This window comes from Pimephales promelas, chromosome 11 (genome assembly GCF_988280905.1).
Source record: "Pimephales promelas chromosome 11, fPimPro1.hap1.1, whole genome shotgun sequence".
NCBI lineage: Eukaryota > Metazoa > Chordata > Actinopteri > Cypriniformes > Leuciscidae > Pimephales > Pimephales promelas.
In genome coordinates this window covers 36,089,808-36,115,947 of record NC_142779.1, presented here as the reverse complement: position 1 = coordinate 36,115,947, position 26,140 = coordinate 36,089,808, and the positions used below count along the sequence as shown (strand labels likewise).

At 38.8% G+C, this 26,140-nt stretch overlaps 1 protein-coding gene across 6 annotated transcripts in view; it reads left to right on the top strand.

Annotated features, from left to right (window-relative positions):
- dst (dystonin) overlaps nt 1-26,140 on the top strand; it is a 302,233-nt gene that overhangs the window by 150,751 nt on the left and 125,342 nt on the right. For all 6 annotated transcript variants that reach the window (XM_089117354.1, XM_089117353.1, XM_089117352.1 and 3 more), the window contains 9 exons: nt 1,127-1,293; nt 2,999-3,155; nt 7,332-7,458; nt 7,566-7,622; nt 7,709-7,944; nt 9,941-10,070; nt 12,183-12,382; nt 14,043-14,538; nt 16,514-17,982. In XM_089117354.1, coding sequence (XP_088973480.1) covers nt 1,127-1,293; nt 2,999-3,155; nt 7,332-7,458; nt 7,566-7,622; nt 7,709-7,944; nt 9,941-10,070; nt 12,183-12,382; nt 14,043-14,538; nt 16,514-17,982 — 3,039 coding nt within the window. The remainder of the gene's footprint in view (nt 1-1,126; nt 1,294-2,998; nt 3,156-7,331; nt 7,459-7,565; nt 7,623-7,708; nt 7,945-9,940; nt 10,071-12,182; nt 12,383-14,042; nt 14,539-16,513; nt 17,983-26,140) is intronic.

The window sequence follows — 26,140 nt, the reverse complement described above, 5'->3', positions numbered from 1 at the left end:
TTATTTCTTCAGTCGAAAAGAAATGAAGGTTTTTGATGAAAACATTCCAGGATTTTCTCCATATAATGGACTTCAATGGGGACCAAACGGTTCAAGGTCCAAAAGACAGTTTCAGTGCAAACTGTTCAAAGGGCTTTAAACGACTCCAGACGATGAATAAGGGTCTTATCAAGCGAAACGATCGCTCATTTAATAAATAAATAACAAAGTTTAAGTTTTATAAGCTCAAATGCTCGCCTTCTGTTCGAACTCATTCATCAAAATGAACAAATCTTTTTCCAAGTCATTTGGTTCATTCAACCAACGAATCGAATCAATTGACTCGGAAAAAGATTCGTTCATTTTGATGAATGAGTTCGAACAGAAGGCGAGCATTTGAGCTTATAAAACTTAAACCTTGTTATTTATTTATTAAATGGTCGATCGTTTCGCTTGATAAGACCCTTATTCATCGTCTGGAGTCGTTTAAAGCCCTTTGAACAGTTTGCACTGAAACTCTCTTTTGGACCTTGAACCGTTTGGTTCCCATTGAAGTCCATTATATGGAGAAAATCCTGGAATGTTTTCATCAAAAACCTTCATTTCTTTTCGACTGAAGAAAGAAAGACATGGACATCTTGGATGACATGGGGGCGAGTAAATTATCAGCTAAAGTTTTTTTAAAAGTGAACTACTCCTTTAATGCATTAGCAAACATGAGCTAACAATGCGTGTTACAGAAGTTATGCTAACACTTTACGTTAGTTAACATTAGTTATGAACTAACCGTGAGCAATACATTTGTTCATGTATTGGTTCATCTTTGTTAACATTACTTAAATACAGTCATTCATTGTATGTTAGTGTTAGTAAATGTTGAAATTAACATAAACTAAGATTAATAAGTGCAGCTCATTATTAGTTCTTGTTCACTAATGAACTTTATTGTGAAGTGTTACTGAAGTTATTATTCTTTGTTAACATTAGATTCTCTCATTAAGATATTGACGGCTCATTTTGCACTCGTCTATGATATAAATCATGGTTTACGGCTGTGAAGTGATGAAAGGGTTATTTTCTAGATGGCAGCTCTCTGTGCGTGTCCTGTAATCTGTTTAAGTTGTAATAATAAAGTCTTTATGTGTAGGACACAGATGCGGAGTTGTGTGAGCGTGCGGAGGACGTGGAAACCCTACGGAAACTGTGTGAGGAACTGGGCCGATCCGGTCCTGAAGGAAGCGCAGATCTTCTCCAGAGCAAGATGCAGAACATCTGCGACAGCTTCAATGCTTTTAAAGACACACTCATGGAGAAGTAAGTGATTATAGGATTAGTTCAGCTCAAAATGAAAACTTGCGGATAATTTACTCATCCGAGATCTTCAGTGGAAAAAAAAATTACGTTTTTTGAGGGAAACATTTCAGGATTTTTCTCCACACAATGGACTTCCAAAGTCCAAATCAATGCAGTCTCAAAGGGCTTTTCGATCCCATCTGAGGAATAGGGTCTTATCTAGCGAAAAAAAAAAAAATGTATATAGTTTTTAACCACAATAAGTTCGTCTTGTGCTGGTCTGAGGCATTACGTCATCCCGTTGGAAAGGTACTGAGTATTCACGGACAGTGAAAGGGATTTGTCCCGCTCGATGTGAATGACCAGCGGCAGAGGATTCTCCTGGGTCATAAGTCCCGCCCCTCCGCTTCCGGCTCATGGGACCTTATTTCGGGAAAAATATGAATGGTAGTCAATGGCGAGAGACAACTTTTCTTTTTATTCCGTCTGAACTGTGCCCTCAAATACACATATGATGTTTGTCAATTTAAAAGATAATTATGAAAGTCAAAAACGTCGCAGTTTGTCATACAACAGAAGAGTAACATTTAGTTTTATGTGAAAATCACTCTGTGAACTACATCTCCCTGGAAGAGAAACAACGAGTGAGATCCGCTGCTCGTTTGGTACAACACACTCAGGTATGACGGCGTAACGTTACGATTATAACGTAAGACTGTAGAAACAATGACAGACATCAGCCTCAGTAAAGTTAGCTTCATTCATTGGGAGAAAATGTGCGCCTTTGGGGTTTGTAGTCTTTGTAATAACGTATTTTCACAGTCCAACGGTTTTACATCAAACGGCGACTTTCTTTACTTTAAAATGTATTTTTTAAATTGACAAACATCATATGTGTAATTCAGGGCACAATTCAAACCAGATCAAAATATTTGTTGTCTCTCGCCATTGACTTCCATTCAATATTTTTCCGAAATAAGGTCCCATGGTGGTCGACCGGAAGGGGAGGGACTTAGGCTCTCTATGCCCTCCACCAAAATGATTTGTCTCAAAAGAATGATAAATTCTCAATTTAGAGCATATGCCTGTGTGTACAGGACAAACTGATGCCTTAAATACGGGACGATTCCTCATTTTATGGAACGGCTGGCAACCCTAACCTCAAATCATAGTGTGATCTTATTCATTTATGTTTAATCTTCTCTTGGCTCTGACATACACTACTGTTAAAGTGTACTAGTCGGCAAGATTTCTTTATGTTTTTGCAAGAAAACTGTCCAGTCTTCTGCTCACCCTGGCTGCATTATTTGATCAAAAATGCAGAAAAAATATGAAATATTAATGCAAATTAAAATTACTGTTCTCTATGTGAATATATAGTAAAGTGTAATTTATTCCTGAATTTCCAGCATCATTACTCCAGTCTTCAGTGTCACATTATCCGTCAGAAATCACTTTAATATGATGATTTTCTGCTCAAGAAACATTTCTGATTATTATCAGTGTAGAAAATTAACTCTTTCTTTCTGAACTCAACATTTTGAACAGTAACGTGTCTCTGTTTTTAATTTCATTGTGTAAAGTGAGGGTTTTGATTAGCTAGGACTGCTATAGAAACCATGTGCTGTAAAAAACAGTGCTACAATACGTGCAATGTTAGTAATGCTTTTTACCAGATGTCAGACTATTTGATAACGCTGTGTGTGTGTGTGTGTGTGTGTGTTAGGAAGCAGGAGGTTGGGTCGTGCCAGAAGCAGCTGCAGGAGTTCGGAGCGGACGCAGGGGTGTTAATGAAGTGGCTGGAGGACACCGAAGAGCAGGTGCCGGTGTGTGAGGCCGACTGCAGTGAACAGGGCCTGGGGAAACACCTGCGCAACATCACTGTGAGTCCACACACATCTCACTGAGACTCATCCGACATGCACACATTCGTCTGGACTACCGTAAAACTTCAAACTTCATTTTCCCCAATCGCTGCACTGCACCGGCTCGTATTTGAGACAGGTCTACAGGTCTTTAATTTAGTGTTGAGATGTTGTTCATTGAGATAACGATGCAAATAGCAGAGTTCTATTTGGGACTCGGTTATTATTTGAAGTTTCATGGTACTCGAAATATATTCTAATCAATTTTTGTTGAAACATTTATCACATTACACTTTATTTTTAAATGGACTTAATTGCACTTTTGACATGAATACTAACTATAAGTAACACTGCACCTACTTTGTACATGTCAACTAAATCTCATTAGAGTATTAGTCAAATATTAGTCAAGTATTAGTGGAGTATCAGTGGAGTATTAGTGGAGTATCAGTGGAGTATTAGTGGAGTATCAGTGGAGTATCAGTGGAGTATCAGTGGAGTATCAGTGGAGCATTAATAGAGTATTAGTGGAGTATTAGTGGAGTATCAGTGGAGTATCAGTGGAGTATCAGTGGAGTATTAGTGGAGTATTAGTGGAGTATCAGTGGAGTATTAGTGGAGTATCAGTGGAGTATTAGTATCAGTGGAGTATCAGTGGAGTATCAGTGGAGTATCAGTGGAGCATTAATAGAGTATTAGTGGAGTATCAGTGGAGTATCAGTGGAGTATTAGTGGAGTATCATTGGAGTGTCAGTGGAGTATCAGTGGAGTGTCAGTGGAGTATCAGTGGAGCATTAATAGAGTATTAGTGGAGTATCAGTGGAGTATCAGTGGAGTATTAGTGGAGTATCAGTGGAGTATTAGTGGAGTATCAGTGGAGTATCAGTGGAGTATCAGTGGAGTATCAGTGGAGTATTAGTGGAGTGTCAGTGGAGTATCAGTGGAGTATCAGTGGAGTATTAGTGGAGTATCAGTGGAGTATTAGTGGAGTGTCAGTGGAGTATTAGTGGAGTATCAGTGGAGTATTAGTGGAGTATCAGTGGAGTATCAGTGGAGTATCAGTGGAGTATCATTGGAGTGTCAGTGGAGTATTAGTGGAGTGTCAGTGGATTATCAGTGGAGTATCAGTGGAGTATCAGTGGAGTATCAGTGGAGTATCAGTGGAGTATTAGTGGAGTATCAGTGGAGTATCAGTGGAGTATTAGTGGAGTATTAGTATCAGTGGAGTATCAGTGGAGTATCAGTGGAGTATCAGTGGAGCATTAATAGAGTATTAGTGGAGTATCAGTGGAGTATCAGTGGAGTATTAGTGGAGTATCAGTGGAGTATCATTGGAGTATCAGTGGAGTATCACTGGAGTATCAGTGGAGTATCAGTGGAGTATCATTGGAGTATCATTGGAGTGTCAGTGGAGTATCATTGGAGTGTCAGTGGAGTATCATTGGAGTGTCAGTGGAGTATCAGTGGAGTATCATTGGAGTATCATTGGAGTGTCAGTGGAGTATCATTGGAGTGTCAGTGGAGTATCAGTGGAGTGTCAGTGGAGTATCAGTGGAGCATTAATAGAGTATTAGTGGAGTATCAGTGGAGTATCAGTGGAGTATTAGTGGAGTATCAGTGGAGTATCAGTGGAGTATTAGTGGAGTATCAGTGGAGTATTAGTGGAGTATTAGTGGAGTATCAGTGGAGTATCAGTGGAGTATCAGTGGAGTATCATTGGAGTATCATTGGAGTATCATTGGAGTGTCAGTGGAGTATCATTGGAGTGTCAGTGGAGTATTAGTGGAGTATCAGTGGAGTATCAGTGGAGTATCAGTGGACTATCAGTGGATTATTAGTGGAGTATCAGTTAGGCTTGCCGCGATAGACGGTGTTGACGGTGTTACCGGTTTTAAGCCCCATCACCGGTGACATCACTTTCCCACCGTGACACCGCGATGTCTTGACTTTTTTTTTTTAAAGTATTCGTTTTTGCTAAAATATTTATTTGAATTAATTAAAAATAATAATTTTCAATTATTTAGTTCTGAAGAGAGCATTATAATTAAAAATGAACTGCGCAACGCGTGCCGTCACGTCACAGATCAGCAAGCATCAGGATTCCATTTAGCACGTGTGGAGACGAGAACGAGTCAAATTACAGAAAAGCAAGATAATGGCGGAAGATTTGGTGTCAAAACGCAATGCAAAAGCGCCTGTTTGGCAATATTTTGGCCAATATATATTAATGTTAATAAATGCCAATTTATAGTGTTTTACTTTTTTTTAGAGTGCTGTCATTTATGTAGGCTAAGGTCCTTTTTAAAGTTTTTATTTTATATTCGTCTCTTTTTATTTGGTTTTATCTTATTTAAACTTTGTTTAATTTATTTAGGCCTATTTTGTTTTCTTATTCGTTAATAAACGTTTTATTTTTTTTTTTTTGGGCCCACAGTTTGCCGATTTTCACTTTTTTCAGCCTATGCATGGGGTTATTTTTATTCGTTCGTTATGCTAATAAAAGTTCTGTCTATATTTTATTCGTTTATTATTCTAATAAAAGTGCTGTCTAAATAAAAGTTTATTGTCAGCGAGTTTTTTTTTTTTTTTTTTTTTCCCATTCCAGCAATTGACGCTGAATTGCAATTGACGCTTATTTCGAAAGTGAAAGTATGTCATTTATGTAGGCTAAGGTCCGTTTTGAAGTTTTTGTTTTATATTCGTCTCTTTTTAATTGGTTTTATCTCATTTAAACTTTGTGTAATTTATTTAGGCCTATTTTATTTTCTTATTCGTTAATAAACGTTTTATGGTTCTTATTTGTTTGGGCCCACATTTTGCCGATTTTCACTTTTTTCAGCCTATGCATGGGGCTATTTTTATTCGTTCGTTATGCTAATAGTAATAAAAGTCTATAAATAAAAGTTTTATTATCAGCGAGTTGTTTTTTTTGTCCATTCAAGCAATTGACGCTTATTTCGAAAGTGAAAGTATAACGCGCACGCATTTAAAAGCTATTTAACCCCCCCCCGCCCTGCCCTCCACGGTGACACCAGGATTACCGGTGTTGTCACACGTCGATTAACCGGTGGGAAATTTTCCTCACCGCGGCAACCCTAGTATCAGTGGAGTATCATTGGAGTGTCAGTGGAGTATCATTGGAGTGTCAGTGGAGTATTAGTGGAGTATCAGTGGAGTATCAGTGGAGTATCAGTGGAGTGTCAGTGGAGTATCAGTGGAGTATCATTGGAGTATCAGTGGAGTATCAGTGGAGTGTCAGTGGAGTATCAGTGGAGTATCAGTGGAGTGTCAGTGGAGTATCAGTGGAGTATCATTGGAGTATCAGTGGAGTATCAGTGGAGTGTCAGTGGAGTATCAGTGGAGTATCAGTGGAGTGTCAGTGGAGTATCAGTGGAGTATCAGTGGAGTATCAGTGGAGTATCAGTGGAGTGTCAGTGGAGTATTAGTGGAGTATCAGTTGAGTATCAGTGGAGTGTCAGTGGAGTATCAGTGGAGTATCAGTGGAGTATCAGTGGAGTGTCAGTGGAGTGTCAGTTGAGTATCAGTGGAGTATTAGTGGAGTATCAGTGGAGTGTCAGTGGAGTATTAGTGGAGTATCAGTTGAGTATCATTGGAGTGTCAGTGGAGTATTAGTGGAGTGTCAGTGGAGTATCAGTGGAGTATCAGTGGAGTATCAGTGGAGTATCAGTGGAGTATTAGTGGAGTATCAGTGGAGTATCAGTGGAGTATTAGTGTGTAATACACTTTACATTTCGGCAATCTCACAGTGCTACAGAGCATATAGAAATATAATTACTCAATAAACCAGTCCAAAAATACAACCAGTCTGTATTTTTTTCCATAACAGTATTATAAAAATAGAAAAGTAGAAGTTTAAGCCCAAAATAGAATCATTCAAGCAAATATTCAGTCACACTGATCAACATTGACAAGTAATTAAAAACAAAAATGAACCATCCTTTTTTTCCCGAATAAAAATGTTCGTAAAGCATTTCTGTGAAGAATCACCCATATAAGGAGGATACACAGCGGATCATGTGTGTGTGTGTTTTAAAGTGTTTATTTCAGTGATTTAACCCTTGTTACTCCAGCATTGCTCAGCATTCAAGAATGTGTGTGTCATGATCCAAAAGGTCAACGCAGAATCATGAAAATGTCAAATTGTCTCCTAACTCTACATGACTGTTTCTGCAGGGCTTGCTGGACGAGTGGACCTCCAAAGCTCCCGCCGTCCAGGATATAAATAGCAAAGGATCTGCTCTATGTAGCATAATCAGTGTTTTGACATCACCGGCCAAAGCCAAGATACATCACAACTCAGGTATTGCCAAGGACTATTTTAAGATTTTACACAAACATCTATCGCGTGTCTCAGTCCAGCATGATCACTCAGTGAACTCCATATATATATCATTTATTTTTCTGTAGGATCAGCTGTCAGTAATGGTTCTGGTCCAGGAAGCCATGCCTATCTAACAAACCAAGGTGAAAGTTCATACATCAGTTTTTGCTGATATAAATAACTATAATGATGGCTAATGTAAACCTCTATGATCTGTGTTTGCCGTCAGAGTTGGCGCTGGTGCAGCAGAAGATGTCCTGCATTAACAGCGGTTATGGGCATCTCGGGGAGCTCCTGAAGGCCCGATCCTCGCAGCTCAGCGCCGTGTTGAAGAGAGTGCAAGCGGTCCGTGAACAGGCCGAGTCTCTGCGCCAGTGGATGGACGACGCGAAGAACACGGCGGCATCATGGAGTCAGCATCCGTCTGCCAAACACACCGTCAAATCACAGATCGAGCAACAGAAGGTGAAGGAAAGACGTTAATGTGCTTTATGTCGAATGGCTTGTAATTTTTGCACTTAAAATATTGACTTGAAGTACCCTGTCATATTTTAAGTTAATATTTCAACAATTTAACAACATGTTTATTCACATATAGACCATTTCGCGAGATGTGAACAACACTGGTCCGGAAGCACTTCCTGTTTCAGTTTTTTAACACTACATAAAAGCTGGGATAAATTACAACCAACAGAACATGTAAAACTGAATCAAAAAGTTAAACAAACATCTTTAAGATGTTTTCTTAACATGTGAAATAGAGAAATCAGTTACAAACTGAAACAGGAAGTGCTTCTGGACCAGTGTTGTTTACATCTTGCAAAATGGTCTATATTCATGGTTCTCTGGTTGATTAATGGTCACATGACAAGTAAACATCAAATATTTAATTTTAATAGTTAATTCATAATTTTAGATTTATTTTTATTTATATTAGGGCTGTGAAACGATTAATCGTAATTAATCGCATCCAAAATACAAGTTTGTGTTTACATTATATATGTGGGTGCACTGTGTATAATTATTTTATATATATATAAATATATAAATACACACACACATGCTTGTATATATTTAAGAAATATTTTCATGTATATAGATTTATTTATAATTTATTTAAATATCAATATTTTATATATAAATATTTTTTTTCTTCAATATACATGCATGTGTGTGTATTTATATATATATATGAAGAGTTCAGATGCAAAAGCCTCTAAATGCCATTTGAAATTTTCTTCTTGAATGATGATTTTTATCAAACTTGTATATTTAAGTTCAGTAATTTCACTTAAATAACAATTAATAGGTAATTATCATTGCCATTTAAGTGAAATTACTGAACTTAAATATACAAGCTTGATAAAAATCATCATTAAAGAAGAAAATTTCAAATGGCACTTAGAGGCTTTTGCATCTGAACTCTTCATATATATATATATATAAAATAATTATACACAGTGCACCCACATATATTATGTAAACACAAACTTTTATTTTGGATGCGATTAATCATTTGACAGCCCTAATTTATATATAGTATTTCTAAATTATGTTTATATATATATGAAGAGTTCAGATGCAAAAGCCTCTAAATGCCATTTGAAATTTTCTTCTTTAATGATGATTTTTATCAAACTTGTATATTTAAGTTCAGTAATTTCACTTAAATGGCAATGATAATTACCTATTAATTGTTATTTAAGTGAAATTACTGAACTTAAATATACAAGTTTGATAAAAATCATCATTAAAGAAGAAAATTTCAAATGGCATTTAGAGGCTTTTGCATCTGAACTCTTCATATATATATATATATATAATATTATTTAAATTAAGTCTTTAGTTTACACCGCAAGTAACAATGTATTTATGTCTTAAATTCTTCACTTTCGACTGTTTAAATCCACACATGTTCATTTTGGTGGAATATGTTTCAATGCACAGAAATGTTGATAATTATGCAAACGTGTACATGAAGTGAAGAGATTCTGAGATGATGAAGACAGTGCCACTCCATAAACTATACACTTATTTCATGCCTTTGATTGATAATAGCAGTAATCTATATCGCGAGTTGAGTTTTATTTTGCTTAATTGTGCGGCCACATCTATTTTGCATCCAATTTAATTATTAGCTTTTCATCAAACCCCTGCACTTCCCTCACGAACCCCCAGGGGAACCCTGCTTTAGATGCTGGCTAATGTGCTAATATAAGGGGTTGCTAAGCTGTTGCAAGGCAAGTTTGGTGAAGTTTGAGGAGTTACAGTAAGAACTTTTTGCCATACTTCAGTAATTTTGCAGATTTTCCTCAACAATCAGCACACAAATTCTGAAAAAAGTGCTCAAACTTTGTGTCATGCTCGCAATTCTACATGAAAACCTTGAGAGTTTCCCACTGTAAGAACATTCTTTAAACTGTACGCTCTGAAAAAGCTGATTATTATGTCTGTCTTGCAGGTTTTTGAAGAGAATATGAAAGGAAAGCAAGCTGAGCTCCAGCAGCTCAGGGAGAGTTTGCTCAGTTTAATGGAGGAGAACCCGGATCGGCCCGAGGCAGAACAGTGGAAGCACATGCTGGCACAGATAGGTATGCATCCATCAATCTACTTTCATCTGCGGTGTGGACTGCCAGCACACACACACATCTCCCTCACTCACTGCGAACCGGGCAGTTTTCACCTTATTTAGTGTATGTATACACTCTTTTTTATGCCAAATACTTAAAATGAATCAATTAATTGAACCGATCTGAAGAATGGCATGCCATGTTGGCTTGGCTGTTACCAGTAAAATGTTATATTTTCACACATGGCATTTATGATTATTTACACGAGCTGTTTAATGCTCCTCGAATGTGATGTTACATATTAATGTAATTGAAGAGTTCAGATGCAAAAGCCTCTAAATGCCATTTGAAATTGTCTTCTTTAATGATGATTTTTATCAAACTTGTATATTTAAGTTCAGTAATTTCACTTAAATAAAAATTAATAGGTAATTATCATTGCCATTTAAGTGAAATCACTGAACTTAAATATACAAGCTTGATAAAAATGATCATTCTAGAAGAAAATTTCAAATGGCACTTTTGCTTTTGCATCTGAACTCTTCAATTTTAAATGTATTAAACATTTCCTTTGTATCTGATAAGGTCAAAAACAAGGTGTAAGGCTGATGCCTCTTAGAGTCTTTAAACGGATGTGGGTCAGAAGATGTTATAAATATAAAAACATGCACTCATTACAGACAGCTGCGAGATTAAAACAACAATCTTGATATTGTAATCACCATTAATAATGTATATTAATAGCACACAAACAGACAAAACAAGCTGAGAGCTGTTTATGATTTAGTTTATTGCTCAAATCGAGACGTCCCACTGGATCTCTCAGGGCCTGTTTACAACACACCGTTTCCAGCTGAACACTTCACGATAACGGCGTATTGGGGGCCTGAAAGTGCACACTTGTGAAAACATGAATTTGTGATAACGGTGACGTCATGTGCATGTGTATTACGTTTTCAGTCTATAGTCGCGTAGTGTTTCTTTACAGAGGGACATCGCCCTCTACTGGCCTGGCAGTAGAACACAGCGAGTTGGTCATGTCCGCGGCGTCCGTGTGAATGGGGATTGTTTTGACAGTGTGTGACTGCGAAAAACGCAAAGGAAACAAATGTGTACATCGTTTTCGTGTAAATGTACTCATAGTAGCATGAACAACAAAACTGAGTCAGCTTTTCTCTAAAAACACTGTTATAATCAGAGTGCAGTGAATTAGATCCAGACCGATATATCGGCAGTTATAATGGCCGATAAATGAATATTTAAAAAAAAAAAAACGGACGAAACACGCTTCAACCATGTCATGAGTGTTGGAGTTGTATAGGTTGTCCACCAGAGGGCGCTCTACACCGTCCCTGTCGGCAACACTCGTGTATAACGCGCCACACATCCTGCAACCTGCTGATCCAGCCGGAGTCGGGCAGAGAGAGCCAGTTATGCATTATCATAATATTTTACTTAAAACTCATAATTAACTACAAATAACTAATGTTAGGAAAATCTGTTAGTATTTTGTTGTGCGTTTCTGGAAAAAAAAAATAATAATATCGGCCGATATATATCGGAATATCGGATTGTATCGGTATCGGCCTTCAAAATCCTTTATCGGTCGGGCTCTACAGTGAATCTCTTATTTGCATTGTACACTCGTTTTTTTATTACACTCTAAAAATGCTGGGTTGTTTTAACCCAACTTTGGGTCAAATATGGACAAACCTAGCTATTGGGTTAAAATTTTTAATTACATTTTTAACCCGACGTTTGGGGTTGTCCATATTTGACCCAAAGTTGGGTTAAAACAGCCCAGCATTTTTAGAGTGTATAAGGCCAGCGCGCTTTATCAAAACAAGCGTGTCAGCTGATTTCTTCTGCACTGGTGACTGTTTTAAACGCCTCTGATTGGCCGTTGCATTCATGCACTCAACAGAAACGCTAAAGGCGATCTTTGATCTAAATGTAATGCTGTAATCTCCACTTATCGGTCATTTTTACATTTACTTTTAAGCACCGCAGTCAAAATATATTTAAATGAATTGATTTGTGCTGGGGCATTTTTGCTGCTGTGAAAGCTCAAGCTGATAGTGGAGGGGTTGGGCCGAAAGTGATAAAGCGATGTGTGTTCTGCTCCACACACAGATGCGGGATGGGAGGAGGTCAGGGGATGCGTGGAGATGGGGAAGCAGCACCTGGAGGAGTCGTGCCGGATGCTGGAGCTCTTCCAGACGACCCAACCACAACTCTCACAGTGGCTGCAGGAGAAGGAGCTGATGATGGGCGTCCTGGGCTCTGTGTCTATGGATCCCAACATGCTCAACACACAAAAACAACAAGTCCAGGTACGGGCAGTTATGCCGTAAACATAGATAAGAACTGTAATTCATGTGAAAGAAATATTAAAAGTTATCTGAAGTTAACCCTCTGATGCTCTTCGGTCATTTCTGACCGAAAAAACTTTATGCTTTGAATTATTAAAAATCACAGCTTCATCGGAATGTTACGAAACTTGGTGACTTTTATTGCATTGGGTATGTGAACACAAAAAAAAAATGAGGTCATGATTCGAGCAGGCTAAGTGGTCGTAAAAAAATGAGTTCTCTTCTGTCAAAAATGACCGACCATGGGAAATGAATGGGAAATTGACAAAAAAAATGTTCTCTGAATTTTTGTATGTACAATCTACAAATCGGCCACAATTATAAAAAAAAGTACACCGCAGGAAAGGGATGACACTCTACAACATCAAGAGTGGAAAACAGGCACACCCTCCAACACACACACACACATACAAACACTCTTTTATACACATACACACCAATAAATTTTGATTACAAAAAGTATGTTTTGAATTTTTAAAAATCACAGCTTCATCGCAATGTTACGAAACTTGGTGACTTTTATGGCATTATGTATGTGAACACACAAAAAAATTGAGGTCATGAGTTGAGCATGCTAAGTGGTCTTAAAAAATAGTCACACTTGTGGTCTTTGGTCAAAAATGACCCCCATAGGAAATGAATGGGAAATTGTAAAAAAAAAAAGAAAAAAAAATTGTGAATATTTGTTTTTTGCCATTTTTTTTTTATAAGAAATAGCTTTTTAAGATTGTTTCAACCATATATTCAAATCCACCAACAACAAAAAAAAATGTGTTCATAAACAGCTGGGGAATTCACATGCCTCTCCATAGAGAGCTGTACATGCCATATAGTGGTTACACCATGATTCTACGCTTTTTCTCTATACTGTAACCAGATGGTGCTAATTTTCTTCAAAAATTTTTTTTTTTTCTGAAGGCCTAGACTCTATATTAAACTAAAATACTGCATTCATATTTTTTTGAAAAAAATAATTATTAATAAATTAATTCAATTAAATTGTCTCAAAATACTAAATTAAAAAGAATAAATATTCTAGAACAAAAATTTTGATTACAAGGTGTTTGTTTTCATTTATTTGACATGTTGTCTAGTAGTTACTAGACGTCTACTAAGTTTTCACTGACAGCCCAAATTTAGCCTCGTTTCAGCCTATACTTCAGGGCTAGGTTTGGACAGCTATTAGACTTATTTTCAACACAAAATTGCCTGCTGGGTTAGATGGCTTTGTGTGAAGAACACATCAAAACTGAAGTCATTTAAGTCATCTCTGAAAAGCAGCAGTAGCTCATATTTGTACATCACACTTTTGACATTTGATGTGATGTTTAGTAATAATAAGTGATTTAAAGTGATCTTTTCTCTTCAGAAGACTTGGAATATAATACACTGGAAATATGGACCTAATATAAGCATTTTTGTTGGTTTTGGAGCTCAACAGTTTCCATTATATCGAAAAGAGCATTATAAACATTCTGCCAAACATGTTTTTGTTACATGGTCAAACCAATTATTTCTGTTCAAGTTACATAGTGACATACTGTACTATGTCTAATGCCACTGAAGAACGCTTATCCTTTAATGCCCATTGCTTAATGTCATATGTCATTCCTTTGATTAGATTCTCCTCAAGGAGTTTGACAGCCGCAAGCCTCAGTATGAGAAGTTAACCGAGGCCGCCGCGGCCATCGCCAGTGCCTCCGAGAAGCAGGACCCTGCTGTCGAGCCGGTTCAGGAACAGCTGGCGTCTATTTCCCAGAAGTGGCAGGCCTTGACGGGTCAGCTGTCTCAAAGACATGCCCTCATCGAGCAGGCCGTCGGTAAGACCGCTCAATTCCAGGAGATTTTGCAAAGACTCAGCAAAAGTGCCACCTGCCTGGAGACTGAACTAAATAACCAGCAGGCTCTCAGCACCCAACCTGACGAAGTCAAGAAACAGATCGAAGCCACCAATGCAATACTGGCTCAGCTACGAGAGGAGAAGAAGAGGCTGAAAGATGCAGAAAACATTTGCTCTGAGCTCTCTGCAATGGTGACTGAGGAATATCTCAGAGCAGACTTGACCAAACAGCTGGAGGCCGTCACTAAACCGTTCAGACAACTTGAGGACAAAGCAGGTATTGCAGTTAACGTCAACTACTACTTCCCTCTGCAACATCACCATTGCACGCACGTAACCATGGCAGATTTGAACACTTTGCTATGTTTAAAGGAGTAGTTCACTTTTGAAAAAAACTTTTGCTTATAATTTACTCGCCCCCATGTCATCCAAGATGTCCATGTCTATCTTTCTTCAGTCGAAAAGAAATGAAGGTTTTTGATGAAAACATTCCAGGATTTTTCTCCATATAATGGACTTCAATGGGGACCAAACGGTTCAAGGTCCAAAAGACAGTTTCAGTGCAAACTGTTCAAAGGGCTTTAAACGACTCCAGACGATGAATAAGGGTCTTATGACTTCCTGTTCGAACTAGTTCATCAAAATGAACGAATCTTTTTTTGTGTCATTTGGTTCAAATGAGCGATCGTTTCGCTTGATAAGACCCTTATTCATCGTCTGAAATGGTTTAAAGCCCTTTGAACAGTTTGCACTGAAACTGTCTTGTGGACCTTGAACCGTTTGGTTCCCATTGAAGTCCATTATATGGAGAATGTTGGAATGTTTTCATCAAAAACCTTAATTTCTTTTCGACTGAAGAAAGAAAGACATGGACATCTTGGATGACATGGGGGTGAGTAAATTATCAGCAAAAGTTTTTTTTTTTTTTTAAAGTGAACATGAACTATTCACTATTCCAATTCTGAAACTACTAGCCTAACATAGTTAAAAACTAGATACAATAAAATAAGAACAAATGATCAAATTACAAGCAAAAGCACAAATAAATACAATGTAACAAAAAAAATTAAATAAACAGTGCTTTTTAGGTTTTTCTGGTCGGTCTGACAGTAGTTACACAAATGAGCTCCCTTTCACATCTTCTTGCTCATGAATATTTAAAGCTACACTGTGTAACCCTTTTAGTTTATTCTTAGCTAAAAACACTTAGTTCTTTCAAAAATATATGTGCACATTAATGTATATTTACTTCGTTCAAGTAATAAAGTATTCTCGTGAGTCGCCATGTTGCCCCTCCATCTTGAATGTACATTAGCCAAAGAGGGACATACGTGTTAATTCAAGCTTCGCCTTTCGCGTTTACGTTTGAGTTAACACTCATGGACGAGGTCGAACTGGAAGCCATGTTAATCTTGAACTACCTTGGCCACCGTAGGAGTTAAAACGAAATCGGAATTGAGAGGAACAGAAACTAATATTAACTGGATGGTCATATACCTTTTCACCACTAGATGGGGGTAAAAATCACGCAGTGTAGCTTTAAATTGGCAAGGCTTAAACTTTCGTGACGAATGACGATGCAGCGCTGGCCCTTTAACTGCTCAGAGAATATGTACGTTTGTTCACATTCATGCATTGTTAGGATTCATTACTCTTATTTGACGCTTGGTGAGTGTTAGCGACATAGATTTAGTGCCTCCGAGCGGGCCTCGAACCCGGGTCTCCGGCGTGAGAGTCGGGCGCTCTAACAAGGAGGCTAAAGACTGCAGCCTATTGAGATCAGAGGAGTGAGGTTTACTCGCACAGCAACTACTAGCTGGCCTCCGTTACACTCACCCCCTAAACCTCACTCCCATCCGGGTCACGGCACCAACGTAACCCCTCCACCCGGGTCCTACTCGACCCGCTCCGAGCGGGCCTCGAATCCGGGTCTCCTGCGTGAGAGTCGGGCGCCCTAACAAAGAGGCTAAAGACTGCAGCCTGTTGCTAGAGCGCTTATTGAGATCAGGGCAGTGAGGTTTACTCGCACAGCAACTACTAGCTGGCCTCCGTTACAATAGCAAACATCAGTTCCCAACTGACTGTGATTTTGTCACTTCACACAGCATTTTTGCATTCTGTCATGGTAGAAAGAGTGCTTGATGCCTGACTCTTGTCATGTTATGCTCTGCTCAGACACAGCATTACATAATTGTGACAACCGTGGAGACTTCTTATCTAACATTCTTATGTCGTACCTTGTGTTTAACCAGGAAAGCGGATTGAGCAGCTCAACTCGGCCTTTGCCAGCTCCCAGCAGTTCCATCAGACCTCTAAGGACTTCCAAGCCTGGCTGAATCAAACTCTCCAGGAGCAGAGCAAGACACAGCCCATCTCCGCATACGCAGAGAGGCTAAAACAGAGTCTCAAGGAGAACAGTGCAGTTCAGAAGGCCATTAGTGACCATGAGGGACCTTATAACACCATCATGAAAGAGGGTGAAACTCTCCTTCAGAGAACAGAGGGGGCAGAAAAGGTGGCCCTTCAGGGACAGCTCTCTGCTCTAAAGTCCAGCTGGGACGATGTGAAGAAAAGCAATGCTGATCAAGCAGAGAAGCTTCAAGGGGCCATGCAGAGGGCGTTGAAGTACAAGGAACATTCAGAGCAACTGAGCTCGTGGTTGCAAGAGTTTGAAGACAGGGGGAAGAATGTAAAGCTCAGCGTGAACTCGGTGGAGATCGAGGGTTCCCTCTTGCAGTTGAAGGCCATCCAGAAGGATGTTGACAAGCATCGAGGGCAAGTCGTGATAACGAACGCAGCTGCAGATAGCCTCCTGGAGGTCGTCACTTCAGATGGCGATATGGTTAGGGAGGAGAAGGCGACCATTGGTAAACGACTGGATAAGCTGACGGAAGATTTAATGCTCAAAAGAGAAACATTAGAAAATATCTCGCAGAAACTGAAAGAGTTCAATGACTTACAGAAAGAAGCCAAAGGCCAACTGGAGGGTGCCAGGAAACAGCTCGATTCGCACTCTTCCCTGGGTGTCCAGGCCTACAGCAACAAGAACCTGACCAACATGAAGGCCCAGCAGAACAGCTTAGAGGGTGTCCACAACCAGATTGAGCATCTTAAAAGTCTTGCACAAAGTCTTGTAGTAGATGCCTCTGAGGTTGAAGGTGTGACAGACCTTCTCCTTCAGGCAGATAGCTTGGAAAAAGACCACATGTCAATTACCAAAAAGGTAGAGGACGCTTGCTCCACCCTGGAGAACAAGCTCCAGGGCATCGGGCAATTCCAGAACAGCATCCGCGAAATGTTTGCCAACTTTGCAGACCTGGATGACGAGTTGGATGGTATGGCCTCAGTGGGCAGGGATCTTGACACCTTACGGGATCAGCAAAGCACTATCCAAGACTTTGTTGCTAAACTTCAGGATCTGATGACCAACACAGCCAATGGGAGAGACAGTTGCAAGAAGATGCTGGAGTCAGAGGCCTCGCCGGATCTCCTGGGTCTAAAGAGAGACTTGGACGCCCTGGGCAAGCAATGTGGAAAGCTGATGGACAGAGCCACCTCGAGAAGGGAACTGGTCGAGGAGACCCTCGGTCATCTGGAGGAGTTCTGCAGCAAGGCGCAAGAGTTTACCCGCAAACTAAGCAGTGCCGAGAAGCAAGAGGAGTCCCAAGGGTCTGTTGGATTGGAAACAGAAGTCATTAACCAACAACTGGAGTCCTTCAAGGTAAAATCAAGATTCATTACCTTGTTCTGTTCTCCTTCTATAGCAGTCCACTGACATTTTAACCCTCTGGGGTTGTTCGGCCCAAATGGACCCGAAGAATTTAAATACATTCTTTTTTAAAAATCACAGCTTCCTCGGAATGGTCCGAAATTCGGTGACTTTGTTGGTATTTGGTATTTGAACACCCCCAAAAATTGGGGACAGGATGTGAGTAGTCTAAGTGGTTGTAAAAAAAATAGTCACACTTGGGGTGTTCGGGTCCAAATGGACCCGCATGGAAAATGAATGGGAAATTGGCAAAAATGTGAGTTTTTTTGTGCGTACAATCTACAAATCAGCCACGATCTTGAAAAAAAGCACACAACAGTGAAGGGGTGAATCTATAAAACATCAAGAGTGCAAAACAGACACATCCAGACACACGTAAACACTTTTATACACAAACACACCAAAAAATTCAGATTATACATGTGTTTTGCATTTTTAAAATGCTCAGTTTGTCCACCAGATGGCATCCATCTCATTTCAAAAATTGCTTTTATGAGGCCTAGGCTTGACTCTAAAATGAAATACAGCTTTAAAAAAAAAAATATATATATATTTTAAAAAAATATATTTTTTCTATTATGTTCAATGGGGGGAAATTTTGTCATAATTATTGCATTAATACTAATTATATATATATATATATATATATATATATATATATATATATATATATAATAAAAGATATTATAAAAAACGAGTAAAAATATAAATATAAATATAAATCCCGCCCTTTGGGTCCATTTGGACCCAAACACCCTGAGTGTGACTCTGTAACGAACAACCCCAGAGGGTTAAACAATTGATATACTGTGATGTCTCACACATTAAAGATCACGAGGCAAATGTGAGCTAGTGAACACGATCTATATCTACAGTGGACCCGAACAGTATTTGAACAGGTGAAATGTGTCATATATATACACCACTAGTTGCACGAAAAAGAGTTTCAGAAATATTTACTGTCATCAAACAAGTTTCACTCAGTACCAGTGTTTCCTTTTTTGGACAAACTCACACCATTGTTTATGTTTCCAGTTCAATCAAATAGACTGGATTGGCAGCACAGAAATTATGTCAGACTTAAAGGGTTTTTCACCCAAAAATGAAAACAATCCCATAATTTACTCACCCTCAAGCCGTCCTAGGTGTGTAAGACTTTCTTCTTTTAGCCAAACACAGTCGTAGTTGTATTAAAAAAGACCCTGCCTCTTCCAAGCTTTATAATGGGAGTGAATGGTACCTTAGATTTTGAAGCCCCAAATCCACATCCACCCATCATTAAAAGCAATCCTTACGGCCCCAACGGTTAATAAAGGCCTTCAGAAGCGAAGCCATGCATTTTTGTAAAAAAAATATATCCATATTTACTTTAGAAACTGTAATCATGGCTTCCAGTAACGGCCATACGTGAGTCTAGTGACCTCTGACCCGACACATGACGTATTGACAAACCTCGGAAGCGCCGAGGATAGAGCAAAACAAAACACTGGTCAAGAACTATTAAAAATAATGTCTAAAACAAGAATTTTTAAATATAATAATAAGTGAGAGTGGGAGGAGCTTGAGTTAGTTTGAACCGTGAGAGGCGTCTACTCTCAGCTAAGCTCATGCGTCGGGTCAGAGGTCACTCTTCCTCCAGAACTCGACTCTCATACGGCCGTTACTGGAAGCCAGTAATTAGAATTTAATAAATACTTTCAGAAAGCCTTGATCAACTCCCAGAAGTTGTATAAATTACTTTTATGATGGATGGATGCACTTTTTTTTGGCTTAAATCTGATAGAAGAAAGTCACATACAGTTAGGATGGCTTGAGGGTGAGTAAATTATGGTATAATTAACTCAAGCAAATGCCAAAACTTTTCACAAAAAATATTTAGTTTTTTTTTTTTTTTTTTTTTTTTTAAATAAAAAATACTGTGTTCATTTTAGGGGCTAATGTTTAGTGAAGTATCTGCAGAGTTTTACATGAGGATTTTTGCTCCCTGATGGTTTTGGTCTGTTAGCCATGTGTTAGATCTTTCTCTGGATAGTTCTGTGAGCATCTGGTGCTAACAAAAGGCTGTCAGCTGATGGGGCATTGTTGAAGGTGCAGTGGGCCAGCTGGGGGCCAGTGGGGTGCACGTGAAAGCTCGCGGGCTCTGACTTCTGCTCCTTGACCTGTTAGCGAGTGCTAGGGCAGCCTTCTCCATTCACTTCAAACAATAGATGTCTTATTTATAGAAACTTGCTAATTCAGGTTTTTCTGCATTTTAACCTGCTATAGTTAAGGATTCTGTTGGTAAAACCTTGATTATACTTATATTTAAAAAAAAAATCAGCTCAGCCTTTTTTTGTTATAGCATCTGGTTGCTTTTAATACATATTTATGAGCTAGTTTCAAAGCATTAAAGGATTAGTTCACTTTTGAAAAAACTTTTGCTGATAATTTACTCGCCCCCATGTCATCCAAGATGTCCATGTCTTTCTTTCTTCAGTCGAAAAGAAATGAAGGTTTTTGATGAAAACATTCCAGGATTTTCTCCATATAACGGACTTCAATGGGAACCAAACGGTTCAAGGTCCAAAAGACAGTTTCAGTGCAAACTGTTCAAAGGGCTTTAAACGACTCCAGACAATAAATAACGGTTTATCAAGCGAAACGATCGCTCATTTAAAAAAAATAAAATAAAGTTTAAGTTTTATAAGATCAAATGCTCGCCTTGCTCTGTTCTGTGGTGCGCGTTCGTGACTCTCCTGTTCGAACTCGTTCAACAAAATGAACAAATCTTTTTCCGAATCAATTTGTTCATTTCTTTCGCCGAATTAACCAAATGACTCGGAAAAAAGATGAACAAGTTCAAACAGGAGTGCGTTACAGAACAGAGCAAGGCGAGCGTTTGAGCTTATAAAACTTAAACTTGTTATTTATTTATTAAATAAGTGGTCGTTTCGCTTGATAAGACCCTTATTCATCGTCTGGAATCGTTTAAAGCCCTTTAAAACAGTTTGCACTGAAACTGTCTTTTGGACCTTGAACCGTTTGGTTCCCATTGAAGTCCATTATATGGAGAAAATCCTGGAATGTTTTTATCAAAAACCTTAATTTCTTTTCGACTGAAGAAAGAAAGACATGGACATCTTGGATGACATGGGGGCGAGTAAATTATCAGCAAAAGTTTTTTTTCAAAAGTGAACTACTCCTTTAAAGGATGTTTCAGTAAAATACAACTATATTGTCAGTGTTACTTTTTTATGCATGTTGACAGTTAAGTATGTAATGCACAACAATTTCTCTTTGTATGTTTGTACAGCGATTTTTGTTCAATTTTTTCCAAACTGAAGGGAGTCGAAAATGTTTTCTGTCCCACCGGTGCAGTTGAAAAAGCCAGACTTGTACTTCACCAGGGGATATTTTTAGAAAAGTTGACTTCATTCCTCAAAAATTACATATTTGTTTTGGCCTGTCAGTTTAGATTCCTGGATGTTTTTTGACTCCATATTTCAAGTGGTCCATCATTTGGACAAGTGCGGCTGCAGGAATTTTTGGATTGTTCAGATCCTCAAAAAAGCCTTCTTTCTGCTCTTTTGTTATGGCAACAGAGTGTGTTTTTTAAACAATAGATGTAGATTTCTCAGGGTTTGTTACAGTTTATTTTAGTACTGTCAAACGATTAAAATATTTAATTGCGATTAATCACATTAATGTCCTAGTTAACTTGCGATTAATCGCACATTTTTCTCTTTTCTAAATGTCTCTTGATTTCTTTTTGTCCCGTTATTATTTTAATGCTCTTATCAACATGGAAAAGTGGATCGGCTTGCTTTGTGCAAATGTTTTATATTGAAAACAACGTTGGCATATACTGTGTTCAATTTCACATCACTTAGAGCAAATAATCTCTCACACAATGTAACTCTGTCCATCAATAAAAGGGTGAAAGAAATACTGACGAGGTCCTGATATTGACGAGGGGGCGGAGAATTTGCATCAGCTGTGTGTGTGTGTGTGTGTGTGTGTGTGCTTGGTCATCATCAAGTGGTATTTCAGACTGGATGTGCTGCGATGATGATAGCTCAGTTCACAACGACAAAACACACAGATCGCTTTGGTCTTGTCAATGGAACCATTTGGCAACTTTTAAAAGTAAACTTTGCATTCAGAATCTTATTGGCGTCCATTTCCAGTGGTGGAGGAAGTACTTAATTTCAGTACTTAAGTAAAAGTACAAATAACCAGATAAATATTTACTTTAGTAAAAGTAGAAGTAACACAATGACAACCATACTTAAGTAAAAAGTAAAAAGTACCTGATTTTAAATGTACTTTAAGTATTAAAAGCAAAAGTACTTGCATAACAATTTATTCTCTTAATGTCTATTTTCTAATGATTAATAAAACATTTAATTCTAGCTCATTCAACCTAATACTCCAATGATGTTCAATAATGATGGAAAAAATTTGTTGTCACCATTTCTAAAACAAGCTTGCAATTAGGCAATATAGCTACACATCATACTTATCCTTACTATATATATGTTAATAACTATGTTTGGCAGTAAACACGATTTATTTATGGTGTAATTATGAACCTCTTGGCTTGCCATAATCCTAACCAAACGTATATTACACACGGTGCGTTTCCTATGCACGTAAAAACTAATTGTCGCGTATAAATAGCACGATAAACGCACTGCGTGCGAGACGCATTTAGTTGGTGTATCTATGGCAACCGGTGAGACAAACGTGCAACGGACGAACGGACGGTCAGATTACGTTTTGGCAGGGAAAAAACTGATCAGAAAATGTAACAGAAGTTGTAGAAATGTAGTGGAGTAGAAAGTATAATAATTGCTGCAAAATGTAACGAAGTAAAAGTAAAAAGTATGCACTATTTATTCTACTTAAGTAAAGTAAAGATACGTGAAAAATGTACTTAAGTAAAGTAACAAAGTACTTCATTACATTCCACCACTGCCCATTTCGGTTTCTCGCGCTCGTCATCCACTCAAAACAACTAGTTTGCTAGGCCAAAAAGACCGTTAATCGCACCATTAAAAAAACATTGACGCCCTTATACATTTTTTGCGTTAACGCCGTTAATAACGCGTTTAACCGACAGCCCTGGTTTATATACTACTTTGAGATATCATAGAAAATATCAGGATGGATAAGATTGTAATATTATCACAACACTGATAGAAAACCATGTAAACACAACCATGTGATTTAAAATTTCAGTCCTAGATAAAGCCATTGTCAAGACTTAAAGTGGGATAAAACATCGTCCAGAAAGCCTTTAAATGCTTGAAAGAAGCTTAACCTATATTTGCATGTGATATGAATCGAGTATGGACATCCACTCGCTGCGCCGTTCAGCCGGCCGCGCGGCCCCTTGTTGTTCAGGCTTTGTGTTCTTTTCAATCTCTGGATGGATGATCACTGCTACATCAGCTGCTGCTGGAAAACCTGCTTTGTTCTCACTGACACGGCCATTAAACACGGGGAAATTACCCAGATCATGATGCACAAAGAGGAAATCTGCTTTGTCATTTAAAAATATGAGAATATGCATGTGTTGCTTGTTTATCCTTATCATTTCAATTCAATGGATTCTGGACCAGAATATTATTAGAGACCTTGAGGTGGGTTCATTAATTTGACTAAAGCCAGCAAGAATCAACCCACCCAGAATACCTAAGCAGACACATTGAGTTGTTTAGAAATGAAGGAATTGTTTGTCTTCTTTTCCACTACTTGGACATGACGGTAATGTCTCATGCAAACTCTGACTCTTGAATCATGGGGGCTCTTTGTAATCCCGTAGGTGATGATTGGAAAAGGGTCTGTGTTGGCTGAATCATCAGCCTGACTCACCGTACAGACGCCCAGCCGGGAACCTGAAACCCTCACCAGAACTTATGCACATTGTTGCATTATGATGAAGTTGTTATTTCACTGTGATCATGTTGCATGGGACGGTAACAAAGAGGGAGAGAGATAACGTTTTTGGCCCGGCGGATCTCAGCCCGTGCATACTGTGAGATTTTTTTTTTCCTCAACCAAACCTTTGTTCTCGTCTAAATAATAGTTCTGCGTTTCAGTGCCTGTGGGTATTGTTCGTGTGAATGGTGAGAGGTTTTCAGATGGGGAAACATCCCTGCCCTGTTTCTGTGCACAGACTTGCATTGTTTACCATCATGTCTGGTTTTAAATGAATGGTTTAATGCATGTCACATCAGAGCTTATATAATTTGTTCATCCACATTTAAAGGAGTAGTTCACTTTTGAAAAAATCTATTTACTCGCCCCCATGTCATCTAAGATGTCCATGTCTTTCTTTCTTCAGTCGAAAAGAAATTAAGGTTTTTGATGAAAACGATCCAGGATTTTCTCCATATAATGGACTTCAATGGGTACCAAACGGTTCAAGGTCCAAAAGACACTTTCAGTGCAAACTGTTCAAAGGGCTTTAAACGATTCCAGACGATGAATAAGGGTCTTATCAAGCGAAACGATCGCTCATTTAATAAATAAATAACAAAGTTTAAGTTTTATAAGCTCAAACGCTCGCCTTGCTCTGTTCTGTGACGCCCGTTCGTGACTCTCCTGTTCGAACTCGTTAGGGTTTGATTTGATGAACGAATCAAGGCGAGCATTTGAGCTTATACAACTTAAACTTTGTTATTTATTTTTTAAATGAGAGATCGTTTCGCTTGATAAGACTCTTATTCATCGTCTGGAATCGTTTAAAGCCCTTTGAACAGTTTGCACTGAAACTGTCTTTTGGACCTTGAACCGTTTGGTTCCCATTGAAGTCCATTATATGGAGAAAATCCTGGAATGTTTTCATCAAAAACCTTAATTTCTTTTCGACTGAAGAAAGAAAGACATGGACATCTTGGATGACATGGGGGCGAGTAAATTATCAGCAAAAGTGTTTTTCAAAAGTGAACTACTCCTTTAAAAGGCTCACTGCAAAGTTTTGCCACCTGCAAATGGATGCTTAAAATTGTTTGTAAAATCATTCATACGTGATTTATCACATTTTTCATAAGAATGCATTTATAAAAGAAATTCGTGGCGTCATAGAAAGATAAATCCCTTTTATTTGCTTCATGAGACGTCGACGGCAGTAAACACGTCTCGGAGACATTAGAGACGTGGACTATGAAAACAAATGTCTTTCTTAATTCACTGCCTGGATTATTTCTTCATATCTCTTTACCCTCTTCACCTTCACAGTTTCCTCTTTTCGCCTGGCGTTCATTTCCCCCCGCACACTTAGCAGGGAAAGTGTGTCATTTACTTGAAATACGCTCAGGCAACACTCGAATCTCCACGATTAGGGCTTTCACGTCAAGTCGGTGAGAGATCATTTTCACTTTATGCAGTACCACCCGGATAAAGGTGAAAAAATACTCGTTCCCTTTAAATCTGAGCATATACTCTCTCTACAATTTGGAAACTCCCTTGTGTAAAAAATGCACTACGGCCAGGCGATTAGAACTTATCCAGAGATTATCTCGCTGACGTAACGTTGACAAGTACCAGAAACAAAGCTGCATTCTTTATGCAGACTAGCCTTTAATCCATCGCTTCTCCCACCTTGTCCACTTGCCATGAAAAAGGACCTGTCATGCATTTGGCAGAGGTTACGGACGGTGTTTCATTACCCACGTCTAGTTCCTCCCTCAGCATTCCTCTGTAATTATGAGACACTACAGGCTCTTCAGTGGCTCCAAAACACCCGAGAAGAGAAACAAGGGACGGAGAGGGCAAGAGAGCAGAGAGCGGATCTATTTCTGCCTTGTGTGATGTCATCTGAAAGGGTGCCGACCGCTTTCTCTCTCTCTCTCTCTGCCCTACCCTGACAAGAGCAGAAGCACACTAAGAAGTTAAGTCAAATGGGACACGGAGACAGAAGGGGAGAATTAAAAGAGGGTCAAACGTCTACCAATCAGCATGAGCCGGCGGTGGCAGATGTTGGCTGAATAACGTGAAGGGGGCGGGGCTTTGAGTCCTGTGCCAGGAGGGTGTCTGTCATAGCCGGTTGGACCACAAGAGAGGCAGGAGCGGCTTTTTGTTCCTCCTGGAGCTTATGGCTTTGTTTTCCCAGATTTGAGGATTT